The sequence below is a fragment of the Neovison vison genome, chromosome 6 (genome assembly GCF_020171115.1).
Source record: "Neovison vison isolate M4711 chromosome 6, ASM_NN_V1, whole genome shotgun sequence".
Taxonomy (NCBI): domain Eukaryota; kingdom Metazoa; phylum Chordata; class Mammalia; order Carnivora; family Mustelidae; genus Neogale; species Neogale vison.
In genome coordinates this window covers 204,880,636-204,904,054 of record NC_058096.1, presented here as the reverse complement: position 1 = coordinate 204,904,054, position 23,419 = coordinate 204,880,636, and the positions used below count along the sequence as shown (strand labels likewise).

At 57.1% G+C, this 23,419-nt stretch overlaps 3 protein-coding genes and 1 long non-coding RNA gene across 7 annotated transcripts; 1 reads left to right on the top strand and 3 right to left on the bottom strand.

Annotated features, from left to right (window-relative positions):
* Window positions 1-2,560: 2,560 nt before the first annotated feature.
* Window positions 2,561-7,525, bottom strand: HYAL2 (hyaluronidase 2). 3 transcript variants are annotated; one of them, XM_044253513.1, is made up of 4 exons: window positions 7,438-7,525; window positions 4,330-5,297; window positions 3,727-3,816; window positions 2,561-3,290 (listed from the first exon to the last, which is right to left on the bottom strand). In XM_044253513.1, the coding sequence occupies exons 2-4, from the start codon at window positions 5,245-5,247 to the stop codon at window positions 2,883-2,885; spliced, it is 1,416 nt and encodes a 471-aa protein (XP_044109448.1). In that variant the 5' UTR covers window positions 5,248-5,297; window positions 7,438-7,525; the 3' UTR covers window positions 2,561-2,882. The 3 variants fall into 3 exon arrangements, with proteins under 3 accessions (XP_044109448.1, XP_044109450.1, XP_044109449.1); XM_044253515.1 differs by lacking the exon at window positions 7,438-7,525 and adding an exon at window positions 6,153-6,269; XM_044253514.1 differs by lacking the exon at window positions 7,438-7,525 and adding an exon at window positions 5,673-5,913.
* Window positions 7,526-9,818: 2,293 nt separating this feature from the next.
* TUSC2 (tumor suppressor 2, mitochondrial calcium regulator) lies at window positions 9,819-12,712 on the bottom strand. Its single transcript, XM_044253512.1, has 3 exons — window positions 12,466-12,712; window positions 11,245-11,365; window positions 9,819-11,112 (listed from the first exon to the last, which is right to left on the bottom strand). Exons 1-3 carry the CDS (start codon window positions 12,609-12,611, stop codon window positions 11,047-11,049), a joined length of 333 nt encoding a protein of 110 aa, XP_044109447.1. The 5' UTR covers window positions 12,612-12,712; the 3' UTR covers window positions 9,819-11,046.
* A 919-nt stretch (window positions 12,713-13,631) lies between these two features.
* RASSF1 (Ras association domain family member 1) lies at window positions 13,632-23,222 on the bottom strand. Of its 2 annotated transcripts, XM_044253510.1 has the most exons (6): window positions 22,942-23,222; window positions 20,971-21,077; window positions 16,164-16,268; window positions 15,681-15,978; window positions 15,448-15,563; window positions 13,632-14,585 (listed from the first exon to the last, which is right to left on the bottom strand). In XM_044253510.1, exons 1-6 carry the CDS (start codon window positions 23,189-23,191, stop codon window positions 14,439-14,441), a joined length of 1,023 nt encoding a protein of 340 aa, XP_044109445.1. In that variant the 5' UTR covers window positions 23,192-23,222; the 3' UTR covers window positions 13,632-14,438. The 2 variants fall into 2 exon arrangements, with proteins under 2 accessions (XP_044109445.1, XP_044109446.1); XM_044253511.1 differs by lacking the exons at window positions 20,971-21,077; window positions 22,942-23,222 and adding an exon at window positions 20,258-20,500.
* On the top strand, window positions 20,568-21,410 carry LOC122909396. The gene is made up of 2 exons (XR_006385133.1): window positions 20,568-20,741; window positions 21,084-21,410. It is a non-coding gene; the product is annotated as an uncharacterized LOC122909396 (long non-coding RNA).
* Window positions 23,223-23,419: the final 197 nt, after the last annotated feature.

Below are 23,419 nucleotides of genomic sequence, written 5' to 3'. Positions count from 1 at the left end.
GAAGGCTCATGGACCTGGTCTGGGCGAGAGTGCTGCCTGAGTCTAGGGCCCAGTTTGAGCCTGAGCTAGGGATACCCCTCCCCCGCAGCACAGTGGCCAGTGAGTCAGTGATAGCCGGCTACCTTCTGCACTCCATCCCCCAGGCTAGGATGGAGAAGTTGACAGCACCAGAGGAGGACCCCAGCACAGGATCTCACCACAAAGGTGGTGGCTGCTGTTTTATTCAGGAATCAGGGCCACAGAGTGATGACCATTAGGCGCAGGGAGCCTGGCGCAACTCTTGAGGGGTGGGGGAGAGCATCAAGGCAGCCCCGACTCCCTCTCCCTGAGGGTTCACAGTACCTTCAAGTGCCCCCAGAAACCTAGTGCTGCGATTGGCACAACTCAGCCAACTGTCAGGCCAGCATCCTCCAGCAGCCTCGGTTGAAGGGAGACACTCCAATGGTGGAACGGCAGGAAGATGCTCTCCAGATGCTCCCCCTAGAGCCCTGTAGACAGAACTACCCCTGCTGCGCTCCGCTGGCCGTACTGGCCCAAGTGCTTTGTGTGTCTGGGGTCTGTCCGGCTTCATGGTCCAGCCCTGCCTGCTCTCTGGTGACGTGCACACCCCAGGTCTGAGCCACCTTACTCTGCTTTACCCCAATCCACCCACAGCTGTGGCTGTCCCTGAGTTGCACCTTCCACAAGGCTGTTGTCCAGGTCCTCCTGGAAAGGGATGTGAGGTGATCACAGGTTTGCCCGGAGGGGTCCCAGCCAGATGGGTACAGGTCACAGGTGTTTGGGGGAGGTAACAGGCATGTAAAGTCACACATGTAGGGGAAACCACAGCTTTACTGGCTATGCAGTCCTGGCTAGGTGGGGAAGGCCACGGATGCTGGGTGTTACAGATGTGGGTAGGGTAGCTCACTGGTGTGTTTGAGGGTCACAGCTGGGTAGGGGAAGTCAAGAGGTGTGAGGGCAACGAGGGCAGTAAGTCACAGCTTCTTCCTTGCCCTCTTTTTGCTGGCTCCATCATCTCATGACCTTATAGACCAACACCTTCATCTTCTGTCCAGCAGACTTCTCCCCACCATGGCCATGAGGGCTGGGCATCCTTCCACCTCAGCCTTCTCCCCCTACCGCATGAACTGATGTTGCCTTCCCCGTGCTACTGCTTAGCCAGCCCCCTTCCCTCCATTCTCTGCTGTCGCTCGGCTGTTGTCAGCCAGAGGGAGGAGGATCACTTTACAACCTGAGCTGGCATCAGTGTGGTGGGGCTTGCTGCTCCGGGCTCTGCTCTGCTGACTGCCTCTGACTTGGCTTCTGCATCTGGTGTGCGTCAGGAGGACAGGGCCCTTTGCTGGTGTTGCTCACAGATGCAGCCCAGCCCAGCCCAGGTACATGTGTATGTTGTTTGCTGAACAGGTGAGACGGTCACCGCCGTCAGGCAAAGTCAGGCGTGGTGGCGCTTGAAGGCGGCCCTTCCTGCCCTTCCTGCAGTTAACACCCTGGCCATGCCGCAGCCCAGGACTGAGGCTGAGGCTGAGCCAGGCTGTGTTCAGTCTCAGCTGTGTTCCGACTTCCTCCAGCCTTTGCCTGCATTTTGTCTCAAGCTTCCCCTTCCCCTTTTAAAACTCACTGTAGAAGGCACTTCCACGAGGATACCTCCCTTGAGTCTTTGTGGCTGGGCTGCCCCCCTTCACCACTTGGCTGTTTCTTGAGTCTGTCTTCCCACAGCCAGTGTTTGCTGAGGGCAGGGCCCGCATCATCACTGACATGGACAAGGGGACTCCAAGTGAGGGTCTGATGGCTGAGGACAGGGGCAGAGCCCCTTCAGAAGCAGGGGAATGAAGCAGGCCGGAGCTGGTCTGATGACTCCAGATGCTACTTCTCTTCCCTGGGAAAGCTAGGGACAAGCCACATTCTCCCAGTGCCAGGAAGGAGCTGACCTTTAAGGAGGTCTCTGCTCCCAGACTCAAGATGTCTCCTTCTTGCCCCAACATAAATCTTTGCAGTGGGTCAGGGACAAGACTTCAGGATTCAGGTCCCAAACCCCAGTGGAGACCTGTGACCCAGCTGGGGAGAGGTATGTGGGGCCGGAGTCCACTGCCCTTGGGAGCAGGGAGTGGAAGATACGCCCTTGCCTATGGGAACAGCAAGGAGGGGTAGTCTGGCTGCCTGCCCAGCTAGGGAAGATCAAATATCCACTTCCCCGTTCTCCCTGGGTGGGCAAGGCGAGGTGAGTGGCACTGGGCCAGGGGGGACCCAGGAGCAAGGAGCAGAAACACAATGAGCCTGGTCCCTCACAGAAGGCTGGGCCCAACCACTTTCCAATCAATATGGAGAAAGCAAGACCCTGGGTGTTGGGATGGAATGTGAATCCCTCTGTTCCTGGTGGCCCCAGTCTCAGCAGGCAGCTGCAGAATGGTCAGCTCTGGGCCTTCAGGTTCCACGGAGCGCATTTGACAGACAGGAAGTCCCGAGCACAGGGTCTCATAGAGACAGAGCTGCGCTCAAACCTGAGAGACGCTGGGATCTCTGTCACGTGTTCTGCCTAGGTGCACACAGTCTAAGCACAGAAGCAGTTGTTTTGTATTTAATTTACAAAAGAGACCCCAAAATAATAATAATAAACTATCCAAGGGCAGGAGAGTAGGGTCAGGTCCGCTCTGGCCCAGCTGAGCCCCTCTTCCTCTCTGGCAGGGAGAGAAGGGGCCTCTCAGGGAATTGCCCCTCCCCCTTAGAACAGGGGGGTGAGAGCTGGTATGGACGCCCTACCGGGCATCCCCAGGGATCTGCCCCCTTGGGGCTCCAGTCTGTCCACCTCTTGCAGGCTCCTACGTGCCCGGCAGAGCCCTTGTGGCAGAGGCCAGCTTGCCCGGCAGCCGGGTGAGAGATCCCTATTAAGTCCAGGTCAGGGCCAGGGCTGCCACAGCCAGTGAGCCGGTGAGGTGGGACCCAGCCCCGGCCCCATGGGCACCCCCAGTTGCCCGTGTATGGTCCCACTGGCATTGCTCGCCACCCCAGCCTAAGTAGCACTGGCAGCGAAAGTGCGTCTGCAGGTAGTTGAGATCAGCCCAGCTGAGCTCCCCCTCCGGCCGCAGCTGGGGCTCACCCGGGACGTGGCTTGGCACCAGGCGGAAGCTGCTGGCACTGAGGTGCAGGAAGGTACTGGCGCTGGGGTCACGGCGTACACAGCGCCCGTGGCCGTGGCACTGGGCCCAGCTGCAATACTGGGCAGCCCAGGACACGTTGACTACGTAGGGGACCAGCAGCCGTGTCAGGTAATCCTTGAGGTACTGGCAGGTCTCCTGGGGACAGAGGCCAGGGATCAGGTCAGTGGCCTTAACCCACAGGCCCGGATAGAAACTCTGTGTTCACCCTGCAGTGCCTGTACATTCTTGTAACAGCATGCACATGTGCTCACATACATGCGTGCTCCAGCCCTGACCGCCCGTTTCCACTGAGAAAGGAGGTGGCTCCAGAGGTGAGCCCAGGGCATGGGGGTAGGGTGAGGGGGAAGGGTGGACCTCTGAGGCTGTTCAGGACAGAATGATCCCTTTCCTGGGAATAGGGGAGGGACCCTTTCTTTGTTGGGACCAGAGGAGCCTTGGGAGGGAGACAGACAAAGGGCCCCATCTAGGTTGGTTTGCCCACCTTGAGGTAGGCAGCCGAAAGCTGCAACTCTCTGCCTGTCCCCCACTCCCGCAGACTCCGCTCTAGTAGGCTGGGGGGGGGGTGTCTTACCGTGCTGGTGGTGTAGCCTGCATCCCCCCAGAGGATGACCCCGGCCGCGCCCAGGGCTGCACTCTCACCAATGGTGGAGATGAGATCCATCTGTGTGGGAGGAGGACGGTCACTGGGGAAGACTGAGACCACAGGATGAGGACCAGACAGGCTGGACAGGACCCCACCCTGTTCTGACTTTCTGGTCCCCTCAGCCCCGTACCCCTTCCCACCCTCAGGCAGAGGGTGTTTCCCTTTCTCATTAGATGTACAAGCCATTTGCATTCCTACTCAGGCTTCCATTTCCCAAGCCAATGGCCTACTCAAATCTAGGATGTATCTATCAGGATGAACTCCAAAGTTAGGGTGCCTAGTCCCAAGTCCCTGCTCTGCCCTGGATGTGCTGGAAAGCTTTGGGCAAATTTCTCAGCATCTCGACCTGAATTTTCTCATCTGCAAAATGGACCTAATGATGCCACCCTTTCACAAGGTCACAGAGAGAATGACGGGAGGGGATGGAGAGCAGCCAGTCAGCTGGAGGGCAGGAGGCCCCCTGCCTACCCCACCCCCACCCCACAGTGGTTGGGGGTGGCGGGGGAAGGCAGGGCCGCCGAAGGCACATACCTCGCTCAGCCCCGTGAGCCTGCGGCTATAGGTGGGACGCGTGAACACATAGACCGGGAGCGCGTGGTTGGCGTGGTGGGTGTGAGCCACGCGGAGGGCCTCCTGAACCCGGAAGCTGACGAAGTTGCGGCCGTGGGTGGAGGACGCGAGGGCCTCATCCAGGTAGACGGAGGGGAAGAGGGCTGTGCTCTCCGCCCACAGCCAGGCCAGCTGGTCGTTTCGGGAGACCTCGACATCAGGGCAGCGGCCCGTATAGGTTTCCCAGTTCTGCACGTAGTCGTGGTTGTAACAGTCGGGGAAGAGGTAGAAGCCCCAGAGATGCCGTGGTCTCACGGCTTTGACAAAGCGCAGCGTCTCCAGCATGAACTGCCGGGCGGCAAACTCAAACTCGTACTGCGCCTGCTTGACCACGCGCTCTGCCGGCCAGTCGGGGTGGCGAATAGCCACCAACTGGCGTGACGACTGGCGGTATATGTCCTTGTCCTGCCAGTTGCGCACCCAGACGGGCCGCCAGTCCTCCCAGTCGATGACCGCCAGGCCCGCGGGCTCCTGGGTACGGATGTAGTGTTCCACATGCTCCTGCAGCATCTTCAGATGCGCCCAGAGGCTGCCATTCTGTGGCACACCCCCGTGCACAGACCGTCCCACGGAACTGAAGCGTGGATACAGACCCAGCCGATCATGGTAGAAGATGGTGATATTCTGGTTCACGAAACCCTCGTTAGGTGAGGCTTGAACATCAAAGGCCTTCAGGTCCAGGGGCACCTTGAGGCGAGGGCCACAGTCTTGTGTGGGCACATCCCATGCTACCACGAAGGGCCGGCCGGTGAAGATGGGTGGCGCTGTGGGCTTGAGCTGAGTGGCCCATGCCACCAACACCAGGGCCAGTGTGACGGCAGGGCACAGGCCTGCCCACATGCTGGGGGCTGCAGGAAGATGGTGTCACCTGCCTGGCACCAGCTCAGGAACTGGGGGAAAGATGGGAGAGAGCAAGTCAGTCTACGAAATCCTGGAAGTGCCCACCGCAAACCTATTCACACTCCCACAGCCCAGGCTCTGTTGGGGCACGGTGCCCAGGCTGTTCAGACCCTGTTAGGTGAGTGTTACAGGTCTGAGAGACCACAGGCCAGTGAGGGGAAGGCAAGACACCCTGGGAACTCACTGCCAGGAACATAGGGCTCCTTCCTGGAGCAGGTGGCTTATGGCTGGGCAGAGACCTCAGGTAGGTCTGTGACTCAGAACTGGCAGACTGAGCCATGGACTCGCTACTCAGAAATAGAGATATCTGCATACCACCCAACACAAGGTTTCAGAAAGCCCCGAACCAGAGGCCCACTCTGTACCCCGTGAAGAATTCCCGATCCAGAGAAATGATAGCATTTGGATAAGGCAGGGCACAGCTCATGCAGCCACCAGGAAGCTGGAACACAGCCGCGGAACTGGTATCTGTGTAGCACCCGCCCGGCAGAAGAGCGGGGCTGTCAGGACTTTGTCTCGAGCGCAGACACTCTCCCAAGCTTGGTGGAGGCCCGCACCGGGACAAAGGGGCGGCGGACCTCCCACGGCGGCGCCAGCGAACTGGCCCTTCCCTACGCAGCCGCCGGGAATGCGCGCGCGCGCGCGCGCGCGCCCGCCCGCCAGGCGGGTCCGGGGAGGAGCTCACTTCGCCTGGCCTTTGTGCAGGACCCCGCCCCCGCCCCGCACGTGGGGCCTGAGCCGGGCCGGGGTGGGGGGTTCTTGGGCCGTCCCGCTGGGCGCATCCCGGGGGGTCCAGAACTCAGCCTGTGTGGGAACGCGGCTAGGTTTGCACTGCTCGCCCTCACCTCGCGCGGGGCGCTGCCGGGACCCGCGCCATGACCACCGCCATCCCCGGCCCAGCCCGGCCCACTCCAGCCGCTCGCCGAGGCGCGGCCCGGGCTCGGCGCCTCTGCTGCTCCGCCCCCCCAAGCCCCGGCCCGCGGGCTCTTTAAGAATCCAGAGCGGAGGTGGGCCCGGGGCAGGACTTGAGGCCGGGGCGGGAAGGTGTTCCTGACTTTCACGCTGCCAGTGCCCCGTTTCGGCATCCAAGGTTCTCAGATCCTCCGCCGAGGAATGTGGCCATCCATCTGGGGCCGTGAGGCCCCTCCGAATGGGGCTTTCTTCTGGATTCTGAGGCGCGAGCTCTAATCAGCCCAATATATCCTCCCCCGCCAGCTCGCGGCCGGTGGTACAGTCCTCCCGGCTCCGCCGCGCGACCAGCCGCTTAAAGGGACAGCGCTAGGGACTGGAGTCGCGGAGGGAATAAAGAAAGTGGTGTTCCTCCGCCCGTCCATAAGGTGGTGCTGAGGGACCCGGGGCCTTGGCTGGGGGCAGCAGAGGATCTGGCCCTGTACCCGCAAGTGTGGCTTCCAGCTCTTCGGCCGTTAGTTTGGAAAGAGAGACGGTGACCAGTGCCAACCTCGGGCCTCCCGGGACAACAACACCCAGTCCCCTACGTATCAGGGCTCCCTTCCCCCATTCCATTCTGAAGGGAAGCCCCGCCCCCTGCTAGTCTTGGGGAGGGGGCTAAGCACCAGCCTCTTAGCCCTTGCTTGGCTGGGCCGAGGCTGTGGGTTGTCTTGGCAACAAGACCTTTGAGTCGCAGCGTGGCCGGTCCCGCTGGGGTCTGTAAGCCCAGCTGGCCCTGGGGATAGGGCCCCCAGCCCGCGACCTGCATTCGGGGCAGGCCCATGCCTGGGCTCCCATTCCTTCCTGCCCAGGCTCCCTGGAGGCCTGCAGGAGCCCCCCAGCCTTTATTTCAACCTGAGGAGGCTGCTACCCCCAGAAGTACCCGGCCCAACCGCAGAGAGAGCCAGCCTGGCTAGAGGGGCTTCCCCGGGCCTCCACCCGGTATCATGAGCCCTTTCGCCCCACAGGCCCCTCCCGCTGGGGAGCAGCCTTGGAGCCGGACCGGGCCAAGATCTCCGTGCGTCTTCCTAGATCCTCTGCCCCTTTCGGGGCTCAGCTCCCCCAAAGGGCCCGGGTCTGCATCACCAGCCCATCCCGTCTGCGCGCCAGGGAGGGGAGGGAGAAAGAGCTCCTGTGAGCGGATCTAAGGGGGTGCAGAGCAGTCGCCTGCACTGGGCTCACCTGTGTGGGAGCCCGCGGGCCCAGTAGGTCGGCGGCCTCCCTTCTTCCCTGGGTGAGCCTCTCTAGCTAAGCTACTCGCACCAGCTGCTGCCCGCCGGGCAGCCCGCCGGCGACTTGATAAACCCCATCCCCTCCCACCCGCTCCCGCCTCCCACCCCAACCCTTTTTCCTCACTTCCTGCTGCCCCTCTGAGGAAAGGGCCAGAAACAAGCGCGGGGGAAGGGACCGCCTTGACCCTGTTTCCCTCCGACGTGCCCTGCTGGCTGGCTGCCCTCCCCACCCTTCCCCCCTGCCTGCAGTATACCCTGGCTCTGGGAACTGCACCAGGTGACGGGAAGGCTGTAGGACTTGGCTCAGGTGACAGCCTCCGCCATGCCGGCAGCTTCCTAACCCTGAAAGCTCTTCTCCCTAATCTCCCCTTGGGGTTGAGGCTGGTCCTCAAATCCAGTAGCCTGTGAGTGGAGGGGCCCAGTGGTGGGTCCCCCAAGGCAGGTGGTGAAGAAGGGAACCGGCTCCGGGGGGTTTTGGGGAACTTCCAGGAGCTGGGTCAATTTTTCCCACTGACAGCGGAAGCATCCCAAATGTGAGAGTGGAAAACATGTTGATGTAACGTGCTGCGTAGCGTGGGGGTTGGGACAGGGGCTGGGAGGGGTCTATAGGCCCCCAGATTCCTGGGTGAACTTCACCAAGACACTGTAGAGTAGGGAGCTCATAACTTGGCTGAGAAAAGGGCTGTTTCTATGGGAAGGGCGTGCCCATAACAGGACTGGCCCCAGGCAAAGCTGCAGTGGAGTCCCAGCAGGCTGTTCTAGAAGGGTGGGCAAGACTGCACACCCTCAAATCACCCTCAGCCTACCCCATTCACCCTACTGGCCCACCTCCCTGAGGCCAGGGCCCCTCTCCTAACAGAAGGCCATGGAAGAAGACTGGGCAACTGGGTACACACCCTAGAGTACCACCGAGGACCAAGGAGTCCAGGACATGGCAAGGGAGGGTGTGTCCCCATACCATTGTGCTGGCTCCGTAAGGGACACAAGCCTTGGAAACGGCAAGGGTGGGGGCCCCTGGGGAAACAAAGGCCATACCAGACAGTCCCAGGGCAGGGACACTTCCTCAGGCAGCCAGCAGGAAGGAAGTGAACACAGCCCAGTGGAAGGGAGTGGAAGAACACTGCCCTGACCCCCATTGTTTCCAGCTTTGGGGTCAGCTGGGGCAGGCTGAACCCAGGGAGTTCCCCCAACACTGGGATAGTGGTGATGGGAGATGGGATGCCATCTGGCATGGCAGAGTCCTGGCCCTGAGGCAGTAAGGGGGATAACAAAGGATGACAGGGCCTTATGTCTGGCATCTTATCAGGGAAGTGGGAAGGTGCCCAAAGAAGACCTACAAAGGCTGCACAGGAAGATCCTGCTCCGGATATGACAAATTTAAGCCTCCAAACGACTGGCAGGCCAACTCCCCAAACCCAGAAGCCTGTGTCCCTGAACTCCCTCTTTCCTAACTGGAATTTGGGCTGATGGCCAATAGCCAAACCTAGCAGGGAAACAGACTTCTAGCAGGGCCTGAGAAGTGTAGGCTGAATGTACACAGGGTCAGCAGGAGGTGAGAACACAGGGTCAGCAAGGAACAAAGAAAGTACTAAGTGGGTGAGTTCTGTCTGATGGAACAGAAGCCCCAAACCCATTCTCCTGGTGGTATCCACAGACAGTCCTGGGAGGAAGCAGGTGGGTTGGGGCTACATAGGCTGGCGGTAGGCCAAGGGCATGGTGGCACCCAGCTGATTGCTGTCCACTTAAGATGGATACTGGAGGGGCGCCTGGGTGGCTCAGTGGGTTAAGCCGCTGCCTTCGGCTCAGGTCATGATCTCAGGGTCCTGGGATCGAGTCCCACATCGGGCTCTCTGCTCGACAGGGAGCCTGCTTCCTCCTCTCTCTCTCTCTGCCTGCCTCTCTGCCTGCTTGTGATCTCTCTCTGTCAAATAAATGAATAAAATCTTTAAAAAAAAAAAAGATGGATACTGGAGGTCCATGGGGTTCGTGTTGTGACCTCATGTGGGGTCAGCTGGCATTGCTGGGGGCAAGACAGCTGTCTCAGAACTACCTGAGGTAATGCTGTCACCTCGGGTCAGGCAGATGGGGCCAATCCCTAGTGAAGCACCCCAAAGCCTTCCAATTCTAGGAGTCTCCACCTATTAAACACAATAGACAAGTGAGTGGCCTTCCATTCTGAGGGGCCCTGCAGTGAGGGGTGTGTGAATACACTGCCACCTGCTGGCCACAGCTGGGATGGCCACAAGGGGGGCTCATCTTGATGATAAAGATGGGAGCCATTGGAGTGGCCCAGTCTAGACATGGGATGTCACAGCAGATGCCACTCTTGTATGCAGGGTCTACAAATAATTTTATTGAAACTAAACAAATAACACAACATCCTTCTTAGATTGGGGGCCGCCCTTCCCAAGCCATTTCCCACACTCTTAAAAGCACAGAGCTTGCACAGTAAGGAATTAAAAAAAAAAAAGTCATTTTGATGTAGAAATCAGACTCTGCCCCAACATCATGGACTAGACTATTTACAGACTTTCACATTTTAAGTATTCCTTTATGACTGATCTCTCCTTTCTGTCTCTACCCAGGGGCTTCAGTACCTTCCATTGACTGATCCTGGGGGATGGGTATACTGTAGGGAAAGGGGTGGTGGGCTCCTCACAGCTATTGACACCAACCTTAGGGGTGCTGTCCCTCACCAAAGGGTGGCAGATAGTCTCCTCCCTATGGCAGGGGTGTGTGTAAGTGTCGGGCTGGTACAAAGGCAAGGAGGATTAGACAAAGTAGGTGGGCCGGGGCAACTCCCCATAGGCACAGGCATCATAGCCCTTCCTGTTCCCGTCTTATGCCCTCTCAGCTGGGGTGTATGTGTGTGTGTGTGGGGGGACAATAAGTAGTTGCAGTGGGGAGGGATCAGTCCAGCCCTGGGTGGAGGAAGAATCCTCCCACACCAGTCCCATCTCCTATTAACAGCCAGAAAACTGTCCATCCATCTGGGGGTGGGAACAGATGAGAAGGTAGGCAGGAAGAATCAGGCTTGCACTGCCCCCCACCTCTGTCCAACATAGGAGGAATCGAGGTAGCAAACGGCTGAAATGCTCCAACAAGGGGGTAAGGGAAATGAGGGAAAGGAAGTTCCCACTTGTGTACAGTTCCCACAGCCCAGGGGCTGGAAGAAGGCAGACCTTGCTTGTAAAGTGCTGTAGCCCCTAGCAGGGCTGGGCCCTAGGCAAGCTTGGAAGAAAGCAGGCCAGGCAAGGGTGCAGGAACCAGGCATTCCTGACCGGCATATGCCCTGCCATGTTCCTTGCAGGGATTGCTGGGGAAGGTGGGCTGGTAACTCTGCCATTAGCCCTCACCAGCCGCCAGCCACCTCTTGTCCACATATAAACCAACACCCAACCAACACTGCAGGACTGCCCCGCTCACGGCTGAAGTTTCCAGGCCAATGCAGTTTATTCAGGGATGTGGCCCCAGCTTAGGTTCCTTAATGGAAGCCACACTTTGAGCCTGGGGGTTTCTTGGTGGGGTAGGGAGCGCTTATGCCTGCCACTCCCCAGGCTCACACCTCATAGAGGATCACAGGAAAATCCACGTGGATGCGGGGAGGATCCAGCTTCACGATGCCCTGCCATGGAAACAGAGGCTAGTGAGGGCCAGCTCCTTCCCCAAGACATGCACATCCCACCATGACAGCAGACCACATCTGGGGTCTCCACACACTCAACACAGGCTCTATGACCACTGCCCAGACCCTCACCTGAGGAATCAGGTTCTTATGCACCCGCCTCAGCTTGGCCCGCTTCTGCCCATTCTTGGTGACGATTGTCTCCTCGTAGAACTCGTGAGCCAGATCCCCATCCTCATCATAGAACATGGAGCTGTGTGGAGAGAGAGGGAACGGGCTGGGCTGGAGCCCCACACCCAGTCATGGCAAATGACCAGACTACAGGGAAATGTGCCCACCTCCAAATGGGGAGCAACCTTGGTGGGAGGAAAAGAGGATAATATGCCTGAAGAATCCTTTGTTTAGGGCTTGGGGTCTACTAGAAGCAAGTGGGGAGTGGGATGGTAGCTAGTGCTACTCTGTCAGTCTCCCAGAAGAGAGATCAATCAGAGCACGTTGTCATAGCAGCCACAGCCAGTTCTCATCACTGGTTTGCTCAACAAAAGCAGCCATTCCAACATCAGGCCCTTGTCTTCACCCAGGACATCTAGAGTGGGCAGGATGATGGCTTGGGTACGTGTCTCTCTCCAGAAGATGCCGCTGGCCCTGGGCCAACCTGAGATGGCAGATGCCTGAACTAGAAGGGAGCCTAAAGAGAAAAAGGTTGAATCCTCCCCACCCACCCCAGATGGCTGGTGTGGCCAGACTACCAATGTTGAGTCTCCCTAATATCTACAGCCAAATCTCCAACATCACTTGAGTACCATTTCCATTGGCTCACAAGGAGCAGGCCAGTATAGCGCTCCTATCTGGACCCGTGGAAAAAGAGAAGGGAGGTCAGTACTCCAGATGTGAAGAACATAACTGGGTGAAGGTCTTTTTACCAAGGTTCCATCCTCAACACTGGGGCCCAGCCCTACTTTCGCGGCTACTACCCTCAGAGGTCTAACCCCATGACGGTGGGGAACGAAAACAGTCAAAACAGGGTTATTCTTCCCTCAGAAGAATTGGGGGAGAGGGAGGCTAGGAGCCTTCAACTTTCATGCTGGGCAGAAAGGGATGAAAGAAAGAAATTCTGAAGTCTCAGGGAGGCTCCAGCTCAGCTTTCCGTGCCCGCCCATGGACAAGCCTCAGGCCCACTCTTCCCCTAGAGAGACCTTCCAAGCAGCCAGATCGCTAGGAACTGACTGCTCTGCTTTCCCCACCCCTTGCTCCCACGGGTGCCAGAAACATCCGACTCCTCGTGGAGCTCCCTGTGACGGGGAGCGCCCCGCTGCCCGCCTGTCCTCCCCGGGGCGGAATCCGCGCCCTTACCCGCGGCGCGTGAATACGAAGGGGGGCACGACTCGGCCTCGCGGCCGCACCAAAGCTTGCTCAGCGACCGACGACTCCGGGCCTCCGCCCCCCGCCGCCGAGGCGAAGGGCCACAGGCCCCGAGCTTTGGAGCCGCTGGCGCCCATGTCAGGGCCGCCGGCGCATGGCGAGTCCCTCGGCCGCTTTGCTCTCACAGGGCCGTGGGCGCCGCCATGCCCTGCCCGGGCCTCCGCTCGCAGGTGCCGCCGCCGCCGCTGCCGCCGCCGCCTTCTGCAGGCTCCGCTGTCTCCACGGAAACCTCACTTCCGCTTCCGCACGCTCCGCACGCTGCCTTCTCTGATTGGCTGCTTCTCTCGTCGGTTCGCGGGGCGGGACCAATAGCGGCTCTCGGAAGCTAGGCATCCCAGCAGGAACAGCGAAACGTCAGGTCCCAGCAGGCCACGCTCTCCCCAGCTGGGACAGCTCCTACCCAGTCAAGCGGAGGTTGTGTCCTGCTTTAATGTGTGGCGTCTCGGACGTCCCCGGTCCCCAGAAGTCAGGTCCAGCGGGCTGCCCAACCACCAGCTTCCCCACAACCAGCCCTTTAGGGCTGCCCCAGGCCAGGCCCCGCATTGCCCGCCTGGCTTCGTTTTATTCCCACACCGTTTCTGTGATCACCACTGTTGCATGTAAAGAAACCAAACCTAAAGAAAACTAGGTAATTGGCCAAACGTATAGCTACGGTCAGTCTGGAAGGCAGCTATGCTCACCACTATACCACCAACGCTGGCTCTACGGTCAGTCTGAAGAACTTTGGGTTCAGTGTTCTTTCCAAACCCATTAGAAGGCATACTTTACGAAGGCAAGAATTAACAGCTAGACCTTCGGGGCCATGAGCAACATCTGGTCCTGATCCACAGTAGTAGCTCAGTAAAAACGCCTCCCACAGCTTAGAGTGTGTGTGTGAGTATGTTTTGGGAAGGGTGTGGTTTCCCTAAATTCTAGCTTATATTCTTGCCTGACCTGAACCCCCATGGTGGTGTGTGTTGACAGTCCCTATTTGTACCCCCACATCCTTCAAATATTGGTCACATGGTGACTTTTAAAAGGTGCTCTATGAGCCTGTCCATCACCCTTGGTAGACACTGGCATGAGGGCAACTTCAGTTGTGGACTCATAATAAAGAGTTACAAAGCAGAAATCTTAAATCTTTATTCAGCCAATTCTCTTCAGGCCCCAGGCCCTGATGATGACTGTCACCCCCATCCCCTTCCCCACAGGAGGCATGCAGCTGAGGCCACAAAATAGTACATACATTCGCATACATCATCAAAAATAACTGAGGGAAAGACCCTCGCTTTGATAGGCAAAGAAGGCACAGACCTGGACCAGTGCCCACATTCACACAGACCCTGGCCTAGGGACATCCTCCTTGGAGGAGGCACTGAGGCACTGTTGCTGCACCATGCGCCAGGATTCCCTGACCCCAGTGTGTGTGAGGAGTCAGAAGCCACTGTAGAGGGAAACCTAGACTCGTTCCCCACGCCTGCCTTATTTTGAACACCTGCCCTTGGCTCTGACTGTCCTGACACTCCATCTGAGACCCAACACACACGACCCTTCCCCATAGATGAGGGCCTTTATCCCTGCAAACATGACCCTATTCTGTTTGTAGGGTTTCCCAAGATTCTGGTATCTGAGACATGAATTAAAGAGACTTAATTCTGCTCAATCCCTGCTGCAAGCCTGGAGCAGCTTTCTGAGGCAACCCCGGCCCAGCATGACCCACTACACAAAGGGCAGAAGAGCCATGCTCTGCTACACCTATGGGTGGACACAGGGGGCCAGCTCCTTTGCTGTTCTCTGGGCTCATTCCCCTGGTAAGAGATGACCTCCATGCACACTCATTCTTCAAGCCACATGGGCCCTGTCACACTCACACGGCACGCTCTCGGCGCTGCCTACTCTCCTCTTTTCCCCCGGGGTACAAGAGGTCACCCCAGGGGACAGGCATGCAGGGCTTCCTGGATCTTCTGACGGCAATAGGAGTACTTTTGCAGGATCTGGCGCAGGTGTTCCTCTTCCTCCCGCTGTAAGATGCGCAGGAAGTTGTGTAGTTCAGGCATGCTGAAGGCATCCCACTGCAGGTGGAAAGGAGGGAAACAGGCTGCAGCAGGCATGGCCAAATCAGCAGGCCCTCCCCATCGAAGAGCAGCAGTCATGTCACACAGCTAGGATAGGACTTTCTAATGTTACGTTCTTGCCTGAATGGCCTGTGCTAGGATTCTTGACAATAGTCTGTAGAGAAGATGGGCCCCATAAAGTAGAGCAGTCACCTTGAAGACAGGCAACCAAACCAGATGTCACCCAGTTATCTGTGGAAAGGCTATGCCCACACTCTGAGTTTAATACTACTCCATAGACCCAATACTTTGAAGCCAGAAAGCTTCTAGGTAAAAAGTCATAATGGTTGAACAGGAGCCTCCCTGATGTGGGCCCATCTGTGGTTTTTTTTTTTTTTTTTTTAAAGACTTTATTTATTTGACAGGCAGAGAGGCAGGCAAGGAGAGAGAGAGGAGGAAGCACACTCCCCGCCAAGCAGAGAGCCCAATGTGGGACTCAATCCCAGGACCCTGAGATCATGACCTGAGTCGAAGGCAGAGGCTTAACCCACTGAGCCACCCAGGTGCCCCTCCACCTGTGTGTTTTGATCTGGCTTGGAATCACCATACTATCAGAGGAATTCCTGTATCTCCTGAGGACTTTCCACAACAGAAAAGAACAGACCACCAAGACAATTCTTCCCGGCATCTTGGGACAAGCCTGTGACCTTGGCTTGAGTGGCCTGGAATGCTTCACTGTAGCTACAAGGTTCACATACTCTTAAAGAGGCTTTGCAGGGCTTTTTCTCCAGTCCTACTCTTCCTTCCAACTTTACTGCAGCTGTGACCCATCAGCCTTATCCAGTGACAACCAAGAAGCCAAAGAGGGCTGGGTACTCACATTCACCTCCCCAGAGTCATTCTCCTTGAGGACAAAGCTTAGGGCCTTCTCGCTGGGCCCTGCAAGGAGCCGGAGCCGCAGGGGCTGCTCGTCATCCGACAGCTTCCGGAGGTACACTGAAGGCCAGGCAGGGAGAAGAAAGTTATCTGATTAGAGTCAGGCGCAGCCCATTCAGCCCCTTACACATGGTGCATGCATATATACCCTCATACATGGCGGGGAGGGAAGCCTACCTTGGCCATGGCGTTCAGCCCGCTCAAAGAGTGCAAACTTGCGGGGGTCATCCACCACCAAGAATTTGCGAAGTAGGGCCTCAATGACCTCACGTGCCCGCGTGCGTGACAACACATGCAGGTGCTTGACAGCATCCTTGGGCAGGTAGAAGGAGGTACGGCGCCTCACAGCTGTGCCCCGCCCTGTGCCCCGCCTGGCATCCTGCAAGGAGGGTGGCTTCTTGCTGGAGGGCACTGAGACAGGGCGTACCAGCTTCAGTTGAACCTTGATGAAGCCTGTGTAGGAGCCATCCTTGTTCTGAAGAGGAAAAACCAAACCATGACTATGTTCCACGTGAGATGGAACAGATTTGGACACTGCTAGTCCACTTGGGGCTAGGCTAGGTGTAAATAAATTACTGCTTAGGCCCACCCAAGAATACCTTAGCTGTGACTTCAGCTGTAGCCTCTCCCCACACCCCCTTTCCCAGGCTGTCAACTCACCAGGCTCATGAAGAGGTTGCTGTTGATCTGGCTATTGTACTCCTTGATCTTCTGTTCAACCTCAGCCTGAGAAAGGTCAGGTGTTTCCCACTCCACAGGCTCGTCCTGTAAGAGGGGCCAGCATGGACACAGGGTCATTAAAAGAACCCAACCCACTGCAACGCACGTCACATACAGGGAGGTGAGTCTGCGTGGGCCACTTTGAAAAAGCAGCCTCTGGAAACTGAAAAAGCAGCCTTTGGAAACTTTGGAAACAAAGCTTGAGTCCTGATGAGAAGAAGCCACCACTGCTCCTGGTTTTGCACGCAATGGATGGGCAGAGCAACAGCCGAGTCATTTGGCTTCTTTATGCTGCCTACATGGGGCCTCCTTAGCACTAGGTGAGGCCCTAAGGATACCTTAAAACCAAGAAAACTGAAGAGAGAAGGCCAGGGGCCAGGAAAAGATGTGCGATTCTTTTTTATTATTATTTTTTTAATTTATTTGACAGAGAGAAATCACAAGTAGGAAGAGAGGCAGGCAGAGAGAGAGGGGAGAAAGCAGGCTCCCTGCGGAGCAGAGAGCCCGACGCGGGGCTCGATCCCAGAACCCTGGGATCACGACCCGAGCCGAAGGCAGAGGCTTTAACCCACTGAGCCACCCAAGCGCCCCAAGATGTGTGATTCTTATTGACAATAAAAGCACCTTTCAACTGCACAGCCTGATTCCAGCACCCTAGTTAGGTGGGGTCAGGAGTGTTCTGGAGAAGGGAGACCACTCTGCCACTCTGCCCCAGCAAAGGGCCATGACCACCCGGTGAGAGGTCTGGGACTGGTGCACACCACAAGCCCAGCCAGGTACAGGCATGAGGGTAAGGGCAACCTCTACAATTTTAACACCTTCTGGTGAGGGATCTGGGGCCAACCCCGTATGTCTCACATACAGGGAGGAGACCACTGTGACATGCCATTTGATCTTGACCAAGCTGCGCCAAAGGCAGCTTCAGGCCAGGCTCTAAACTGCCTCCTGGTAGAGCTGGTCCCACAAGTGCCAAGCAGGTAGGCTTCTGCACCTCCTCCCTCCTGTCTGGAGGTTCAGCCCAAAGACTTTTTTTCCCTCTACCACCTAGCCCATCCCCCACTCCTCCAGGGGCTGGATTCTTGTTGGAAGGGTGGAGTATGGACCAGGGAAGCCAGAGCTCTGAACAAACACTTTTCTATCAAACTCCCCAGTTCCATTGCATCAGCCTTACTTCCTGTTGACGTCAGGCCCTGGCTGGAATGGGAGTGTCACAGATGCAGCTGAGATCACTGCTGACCAATGCTTTGTCCCAGGGGAATTCTTACCAGCTGGGCTCCTCCAAAATGACCTGTGTCTAGCTCTGAGCCCAGGAGAGGCAGGCTTCTCCCTAACTGCTGCTTTGGAGCCCCCAAGCTTAAACTGTCCGATGGGGATGAATAAGGAGGACACATTAGATGGTAGGGTGCTCTTCATCTAGACAGCCTTTTAGCAGTATGCTCTGTACCTAGAACTTTCCAATAAGTATGTGGCACTTAAAACTTAGGTTGGGGCCTCAGAAGGGGGCATTGGGGGAGGTGCGGAAACTGAAGCCTACTTGTTTCCCCAAGTTTCAAAAAAAAAAAATCTGGATGGAGGAGAGCACTAAGAAGTGAAAATCTCAGCAGGGAATTTTCGAAGAAAAATTCTTCGAAGGAAATCTTACTGGGGGCAGGGAGGAACCCTCCAAGACTAGTAAAGAACAAATGGTGTGGGTCCTGGGAAATGGGAGATTTGGAGGGTAAAATGAAGGCTGGAGCCTGGGAATAAAGGGAGGATGTGTTTGTTCAGGCTGGAGGAGAGGGCTTGGGACAGGAAGGGGTACTAGGATAGGAGAGTGCTGTAGGGCAGGAGAAAAGCTGAACAAACTTCCAAACCCCAGCAAGAAGGAAGAGAATTCTGTTTACAGAACGGTGAGCACAGAGATGGCACCAACTTATTTCCCTTCCTTGTGATGGTTCTGAGCTCCAGCCTGAGGATGAGAACACTTGCTCCTTTCTCTTCCTTCCCAGGTCACCTAGAAGCCCTGGACTGGGGTGCAGTGATGCACTGATCTATGTTCCAGTCTCTTCCCCTCTCCAGGTGAACCTCCCTTAGGTTTTGTTTGTTTGTTTTTGCCTCCCTTAGTATCTTTACTCATAAAATAGGGGACTTAGACTGGAGGCATTGCACTGTCCTGTCAGTATTCTAAAAGAATAAGAAGTTTCTTTTTCTGCTTCCAAAGCTTCCTGCGGGAGGATTCCAACAACCCTCTGTGTGCACAGCAGGACCATGGAGTTTCCCTTTTCCCACACTATGGTGACCCACCCTCCACTCTGCCACTGTCCATAGTGACTGATGGCTTGTATTTTACCTACAACTGGGGACTCCCCAGCCACCTTTTCAACTGGTTAGTGTCTTGTGGTTTTCTCACTGTTTCACAATGGAAAATGGCTCAAACCTGAGTGACAGAAAGTCCCAGGGATCCAGTCAAACCTTGCACCAGTCAAATGACCCAGAGTCAAAGGTCTGGGCTGAATTTTTGAGTAAAATTTAAAGAGTACAGGGGTGTCTGGGTGGCTCAGTCGTTAAGCGTCTGCCTTCGGCTCAGGTCATGATCTCAGGGTTCTGGGATCGAGCCCCACATGGGGCTCCCTGCTCAGCAAGAAGCCTCCTCCCTCTTCCACTCCCCCTGCTTGTGTTCCCTCTCTTGCTCTCTCTCTCTGTCAAATAAATAAATAAAATATTAAAAAAATTTTTGAAGATTACAAAATTGTCATCTAAAGACTCACAAGTCCCTTTCCATGGCTCATGTAAGGAATTCTGCTGCATTGCTGCAAGGTATTCGGAGCTTCACAGTCCCCGTCTCTTTCCTGATGCTCTGTGCAGGGTGCTCTCCTGAGGTGTACCAGCTCCTGTACAGTTACTTGAGCTTGGTGGTCACACTCATGGCACACAGAGGTTTCTGATAATGGGGACACCTAGAAGACTCAGAGAGGAACAGCTGCTCCAGCATCCCATCTTATAGTCCTGGATTAGTAACTCCTATCTCTCTCTCTCTTTTTTTTTTTAAGATTTTATTTATTTATTTGACAGAGAGATATCACAAGCAGATGGAGAGGCAGGCAGAGAGAGAGAGAGAGAGGGAAGCAGGCTCCCTGCTGAGCAGAGAGCCCGACACGGGACTCGATCCCAGGACCCTGAGATCATGACCTGAGCCGAAGGCAGCGGCTTAACCCACTGAGCCACCCAGGCGCCCCAGTAACTCCTATCTCTCTTGATCCCACCTCTGGGCTTTGTACAATCTAGTCTGCCTCACCTCCCGTGGATAAATGCTCCTGTTTGCTTACAGTCCAGAACTAGGCTTCCTTTCCACCTTCCTTCCCATTGGTGTGGACTTCTAGGAAGGGTATTTAGGAATCTAAATACCTAAAATACTTGAAGTATTTAGGAATCTCAATACCCTTCCTACAGGTCCACACCGATTTGAGTATATGTGCTGCCTAAGCGAGCACTCCAGCAAGGTCCACTCCAGAATCCTCCACATTCCAGAAGCCAGAAGCCAGTGGCAGGCCAGGACTAGTAAGAGGTGGGGACTCAGCTGGCTCCGTCCAAGAGTGCATATGGGGGGGGAGGGGGGAGGGGGAGTCCGAACCTTCTTCCTAAACACATTTCCCAGTTCCCCGCGAGGACACCTCCCTTCCACTTCCTCCCACCACCCCCACCCCCGTCCCCTAGAGAGGAGGTGGGAGCGTCTAAACGCGGAAATCGAGGTGCTCGTCCAGACTGAGCGGTCGGCTTTACTCATAGGTGGATAATGCCCATCCCGGGTCTACCCCAAGCCACGTAGCTGCTTCCCCTGGTTCAACCGGTCTGTGACAGAGACATCAAGGCCTCGGCACCCGGCATCGAGGCGCTGAGAGCCCCGCACACGGTTCCGCAGGCTGGCCCCGGGGCGGTATGGAATCCCAACTGACGGAGGAGTGGGACTGCCCACAAACTCGAGCCGACAACTTAGTGTGAAGGGGAAGGGTCCCAGCGACTGTCACCGGCCCGCCGCCCAAAACCCCGGCCCCCACCTGGTCCCGACGCGGCCTGCGAGCCAGTGAGGTACGAGCCGTGAAGTACTGTTCGAGCTCCGAGTCTGAGTCCTCCTGGCTGCAGTAACCACTGCTTGTTGTGCTGCTCCAGGTCATCTCGAAAGAAGGCGTCCCCGCATCCGCCTCGCCCATCGCCGCGCCCGCCCGCCAGCCAGCTCCCCAAGTCCCGTGCGCCGGTAGCTTCCAACCACCGCCCCAGGCGCGTGTGCGCGTGCGTCGCGATCTGAGTTCGCGCGGCAGCCGTTAACACTGAAACGTAGACAGCCAGGATCGGGCTCTCGTCTCATTGGGGGAGGGACTTCGGAGGGCGGGTTCCTACGCGCCACGCCTCCAGGAATGACCTCATAGCCCAGGCAGCTCGGCTCGGCTCTGCCTCGAAGACCCCTCCTCTCTTGGGGAACAGGTCCGAGCGCGTGCGCATGTGCACCAGCGTGGCCGCAAGACCGGATGCGGATGCGGGGAGGTGCGGAAATTGCGCGGACGCGGAGTTAGGGCGATTCCGGGCGGTCCGCGCGTAGTCGGCATCCCTGGCACCCTTTCGAGCCCGCGCGCAGAATTAGCCTTTCTCTGTCGCGGGAAACCCCCCGTTAGAACGCTCTTTGCGCGTAACGCCGCGCGGCCTAAGCAACTCCTGCAGTGTGGCCTACAGGTCTGCGCGCCTTTTCCGTACGCCCCCCCTGCCCCGCGCTCACCACGTTCGTGTCCAGCTCCAGCGCAGGTTCCCAGCCCAGGTCCCGGGGCCCGCAGCAGTCCAGGCAGACAAGAGCGCGGCAACGGTAGTGGCATGTGAACTTGCAATCTGCAGAGAGGCCTGGCGGTGAGGCGGAGGAGCCCCAGCTACAGTTCAGAGAAGCATTCCGGGCACGGAAGAGAACCCCCGGGATGAAGGCCGTTGCCCGCCAGGCTCTGCATGACCGGCCTTATCTTAAGGTCTTGTTACCCCCCGCTGCTATACAGATTCTAGTATTGGTCCCCTAACGTCTGGAAACTGACGGGAAGGCCTCCGGCGGTTAGGGATCCAGGCCTGTTGAACGGGTGGATCTTTCGCACTGAGTGCATAATATACCCCTCCCTCATTGTCAACGCCCCCCGCCCCGCCATCTTCGCGCATTTAACAAAAGCCTTAAACACTTGTTCTCTTCCGTCATCTGTCTCTACATCCCTCGCACCAAAACTTACCAACATTCATCTACATACACTGCTTAACGTCCTCTCTCCTTTACCCATTCCAGTCAGGCTTGCCCCTCCCTCCAGAAAGCTAGTTAGGGTCCTCAGCAACATGCGCAGGGTCGCATGCCAGGTCCCTTCAACATCCTCACCCCCTCAGCATCATTTGATGCTTACTCTCCTTGATTTCCAGAGCTCCCTGCTACCCTGGTTTCCCTGCAGCTCCTGCTAAGTTCCTTTCGTTTTGTCTCAACTCCCAGATCCAATGGAGAGTGTCTAAGGCTCAGTCCTCATCACTGCCCTGCTCTGTGTACACTTACGTACACCAGATCCAAGACTTCCATCGCTGACCTCCCTCCTCAGGTCGAAGCCCCGTCAACCCAATGTGGCCAAAACAACTCTTCACCTCCATCCTCCCCTCACCAGAGCACCTCATCTTAGCAAAAATTGCTACTCTCCCAGTTTGAGGTTAAAAAAAAAAAATCCAAAATCACCCTTGATTCCTCTCTTCTCTTTGCTTCTGACACACACCCAAATTGTCCTGTATTTTATCTCTGTCCACTTTATTTCTCCTTGGGAACACTTCAGTGTTCCAGCCCTTGCTCATGATTGGTATTCTGTCACAACCCTGGTGTTCAGGACAGACTCTTGTTCTGGATGAGAGGGTCTCCATGCCTACACAAGTCTGGGACACCTTCTCTAAATGGTGTTTAGAGGGTGTCTATCCCTAAATGGGCTAGAGCAGTAACTCTCAACTACTCTCAATTTCACTCAATTCCAGTGGAATGATTTGTTTTCTGCCAATGGCTGGTACACTCCCAGTGATTGATTCAACACGTCTGAAGTCCAGGCACAGGGGTTTGGAGGGCTGTAAAATCCCAACCGATTCTAGCTGGTGTATATAGCCAGTAGGGCAGCAACCTCTGCTTGCTGGTGGGTGACTCCTGGGAGGCAGAAGGGCCGCTGGTGTGTGGTTGTGTTTCATGTTTTGGCACCTGGCTGGGTCTGCGATAGGTATTTGCTCAACAAAATTCCCATCTGCAGAGGACCCCCACAAGATACTTTCCCCCTGCCCCCCTCCCATAGGGGGTAAAACTTACCCCATCCCAGAGATTCTGGAGGAGGACATGGTGAGTGAATCTTTGGGAAGGGGTGGACCTGGGAACAGGGACTTATAGAGAGTGGTGGAAACAAAGCCTTTCTCAAGAAGAGCCAAGACACTTTAAAGATAAAAAGCTTGGAATCAGCACCTTATTCATAGTTATTCGTCGGCAGCTGCTTCTGCGCAGCTGTGCCCCGATGCAGGTGGAGTAGGACAAGGATATACACCATCTATCCGCCTGCACTCTCTTAAACGACGGGTTAAAGCCAATGCACCTGGCCCGCGGGAACCGACCCTGCCGACCGACCCCCTCCTTTGCGACTTGACACGCAGCGCAGGCGCTGCCTCTTGGCCGCCCGTTTCGCTCTCGCCAGCGTGCGGGGCTGCTACTCACGCGCGCACTGCAGGCCCTTGCGCACGACGCCCCAGATGAAGTCGCCGCAGAGGTCGCACCACGTGTGCGTGGCGGGCCCCGCTGGCTGGAAGTGGTGGCCGCGGCCCGCGCCCAGTTGCCGTGCGGGATTGCGCGAGGTGCCGGGCGCGATACGCAGCGCGTTGGCACGCTCCAGCCGGGTGCGGCCCGGGCCGGCGCGCCGCGCGGGTTCCAGTTCCCTCAGTTCAATGAGTTCAGGTTCCGTGGACATGGCCGGATCCCGCCCGGACTCCCGCCGGCTCTGGGCGCCCGCGAGCGCGGGGCGGGCGGGGCCGCGGGGCGGGCCGCGATACGGCGCCGCCCCCGGGATCCCGGCGGGGCCACGGGAGAGAGTCGGGGCTAGCGGCGCAACGGAAACCTGGGCGCTTGGGCTGTGTCGGCGCGCAGGCGGAGTGGGGTGGCGAGGGCGTGGGATGCGGAGCGCTCTCGCAGCGTCCGG

Excerpts from the sequence above, each read along its gene's own strand:
- RASSF1 (XM_044253510.1), bottom strand. The coding sequence starts at position 23,191 with ATGTCCACGGAACCTGAACTCATTGAACTGAGGGAACTGGAACCCGCG. Across the intron at positions 21,078-22,941 it reads CAAGGGCCTGCAGTGCGCGC|ATTGCAAGTTCACATGCCAC; the intron begins GTGAGTAGCAGC and ends GCCTCTCTGCAG. Across the intron at positions 14,586-15,447 it reads ATGACTCTGGGGAGGTGAAT|TGGGATGCCTTCAGCATGCC; the intron begins GTGAGTACCCAG and ends TTCCACCTGCAG.
- TUSC2 (XM_044253512.1), bottom strand. The coding sequence starts at position 12,611 with ATGGGCGCCAGCGGCTCCAAAGCTCGGGGCCTGTGGCCCTTCGCCTCG. Across the intron at positions 11,366-12,465 it reads TTCGTATTCACGCGCCGCGG|CTCCATGTTCTATGATGAGG; the intron begins GTAAGGGCGCGG and ends CTCTCCACACAG. Across the intron at positions 11,113-11,244 it reads ATAAGAACCTGATTCCTCAG|GGCATCGTGAAGCTGGATCC; the intron begins GTGAGGGTCTGG and ends TTTCCATGGCAG.
- HYAL2 (XM_044253513.1), bottom strand. The coding sequence starts at position 5,247 with ATGTGGGCAGGCCTGTGCCCTGCCGTCACACTGGCCCTGGTGTTGGTG. Across the intron at positions 3,817-4,329 it reads GGCTCACGGGGCTGAGCGAG|ATGGATCTCATCTCCACCAT; the intron begins GTATGTGCCTTC and ends CCTCCCACACAG. Across the intron at positions 3,291-3,726 it reads CAGGCTACACCACCAGCACG|GAGACCTGCCAGTACCTCAA; the intron begins GTAAGACACCCC and ends CTCTGTCCCCAG.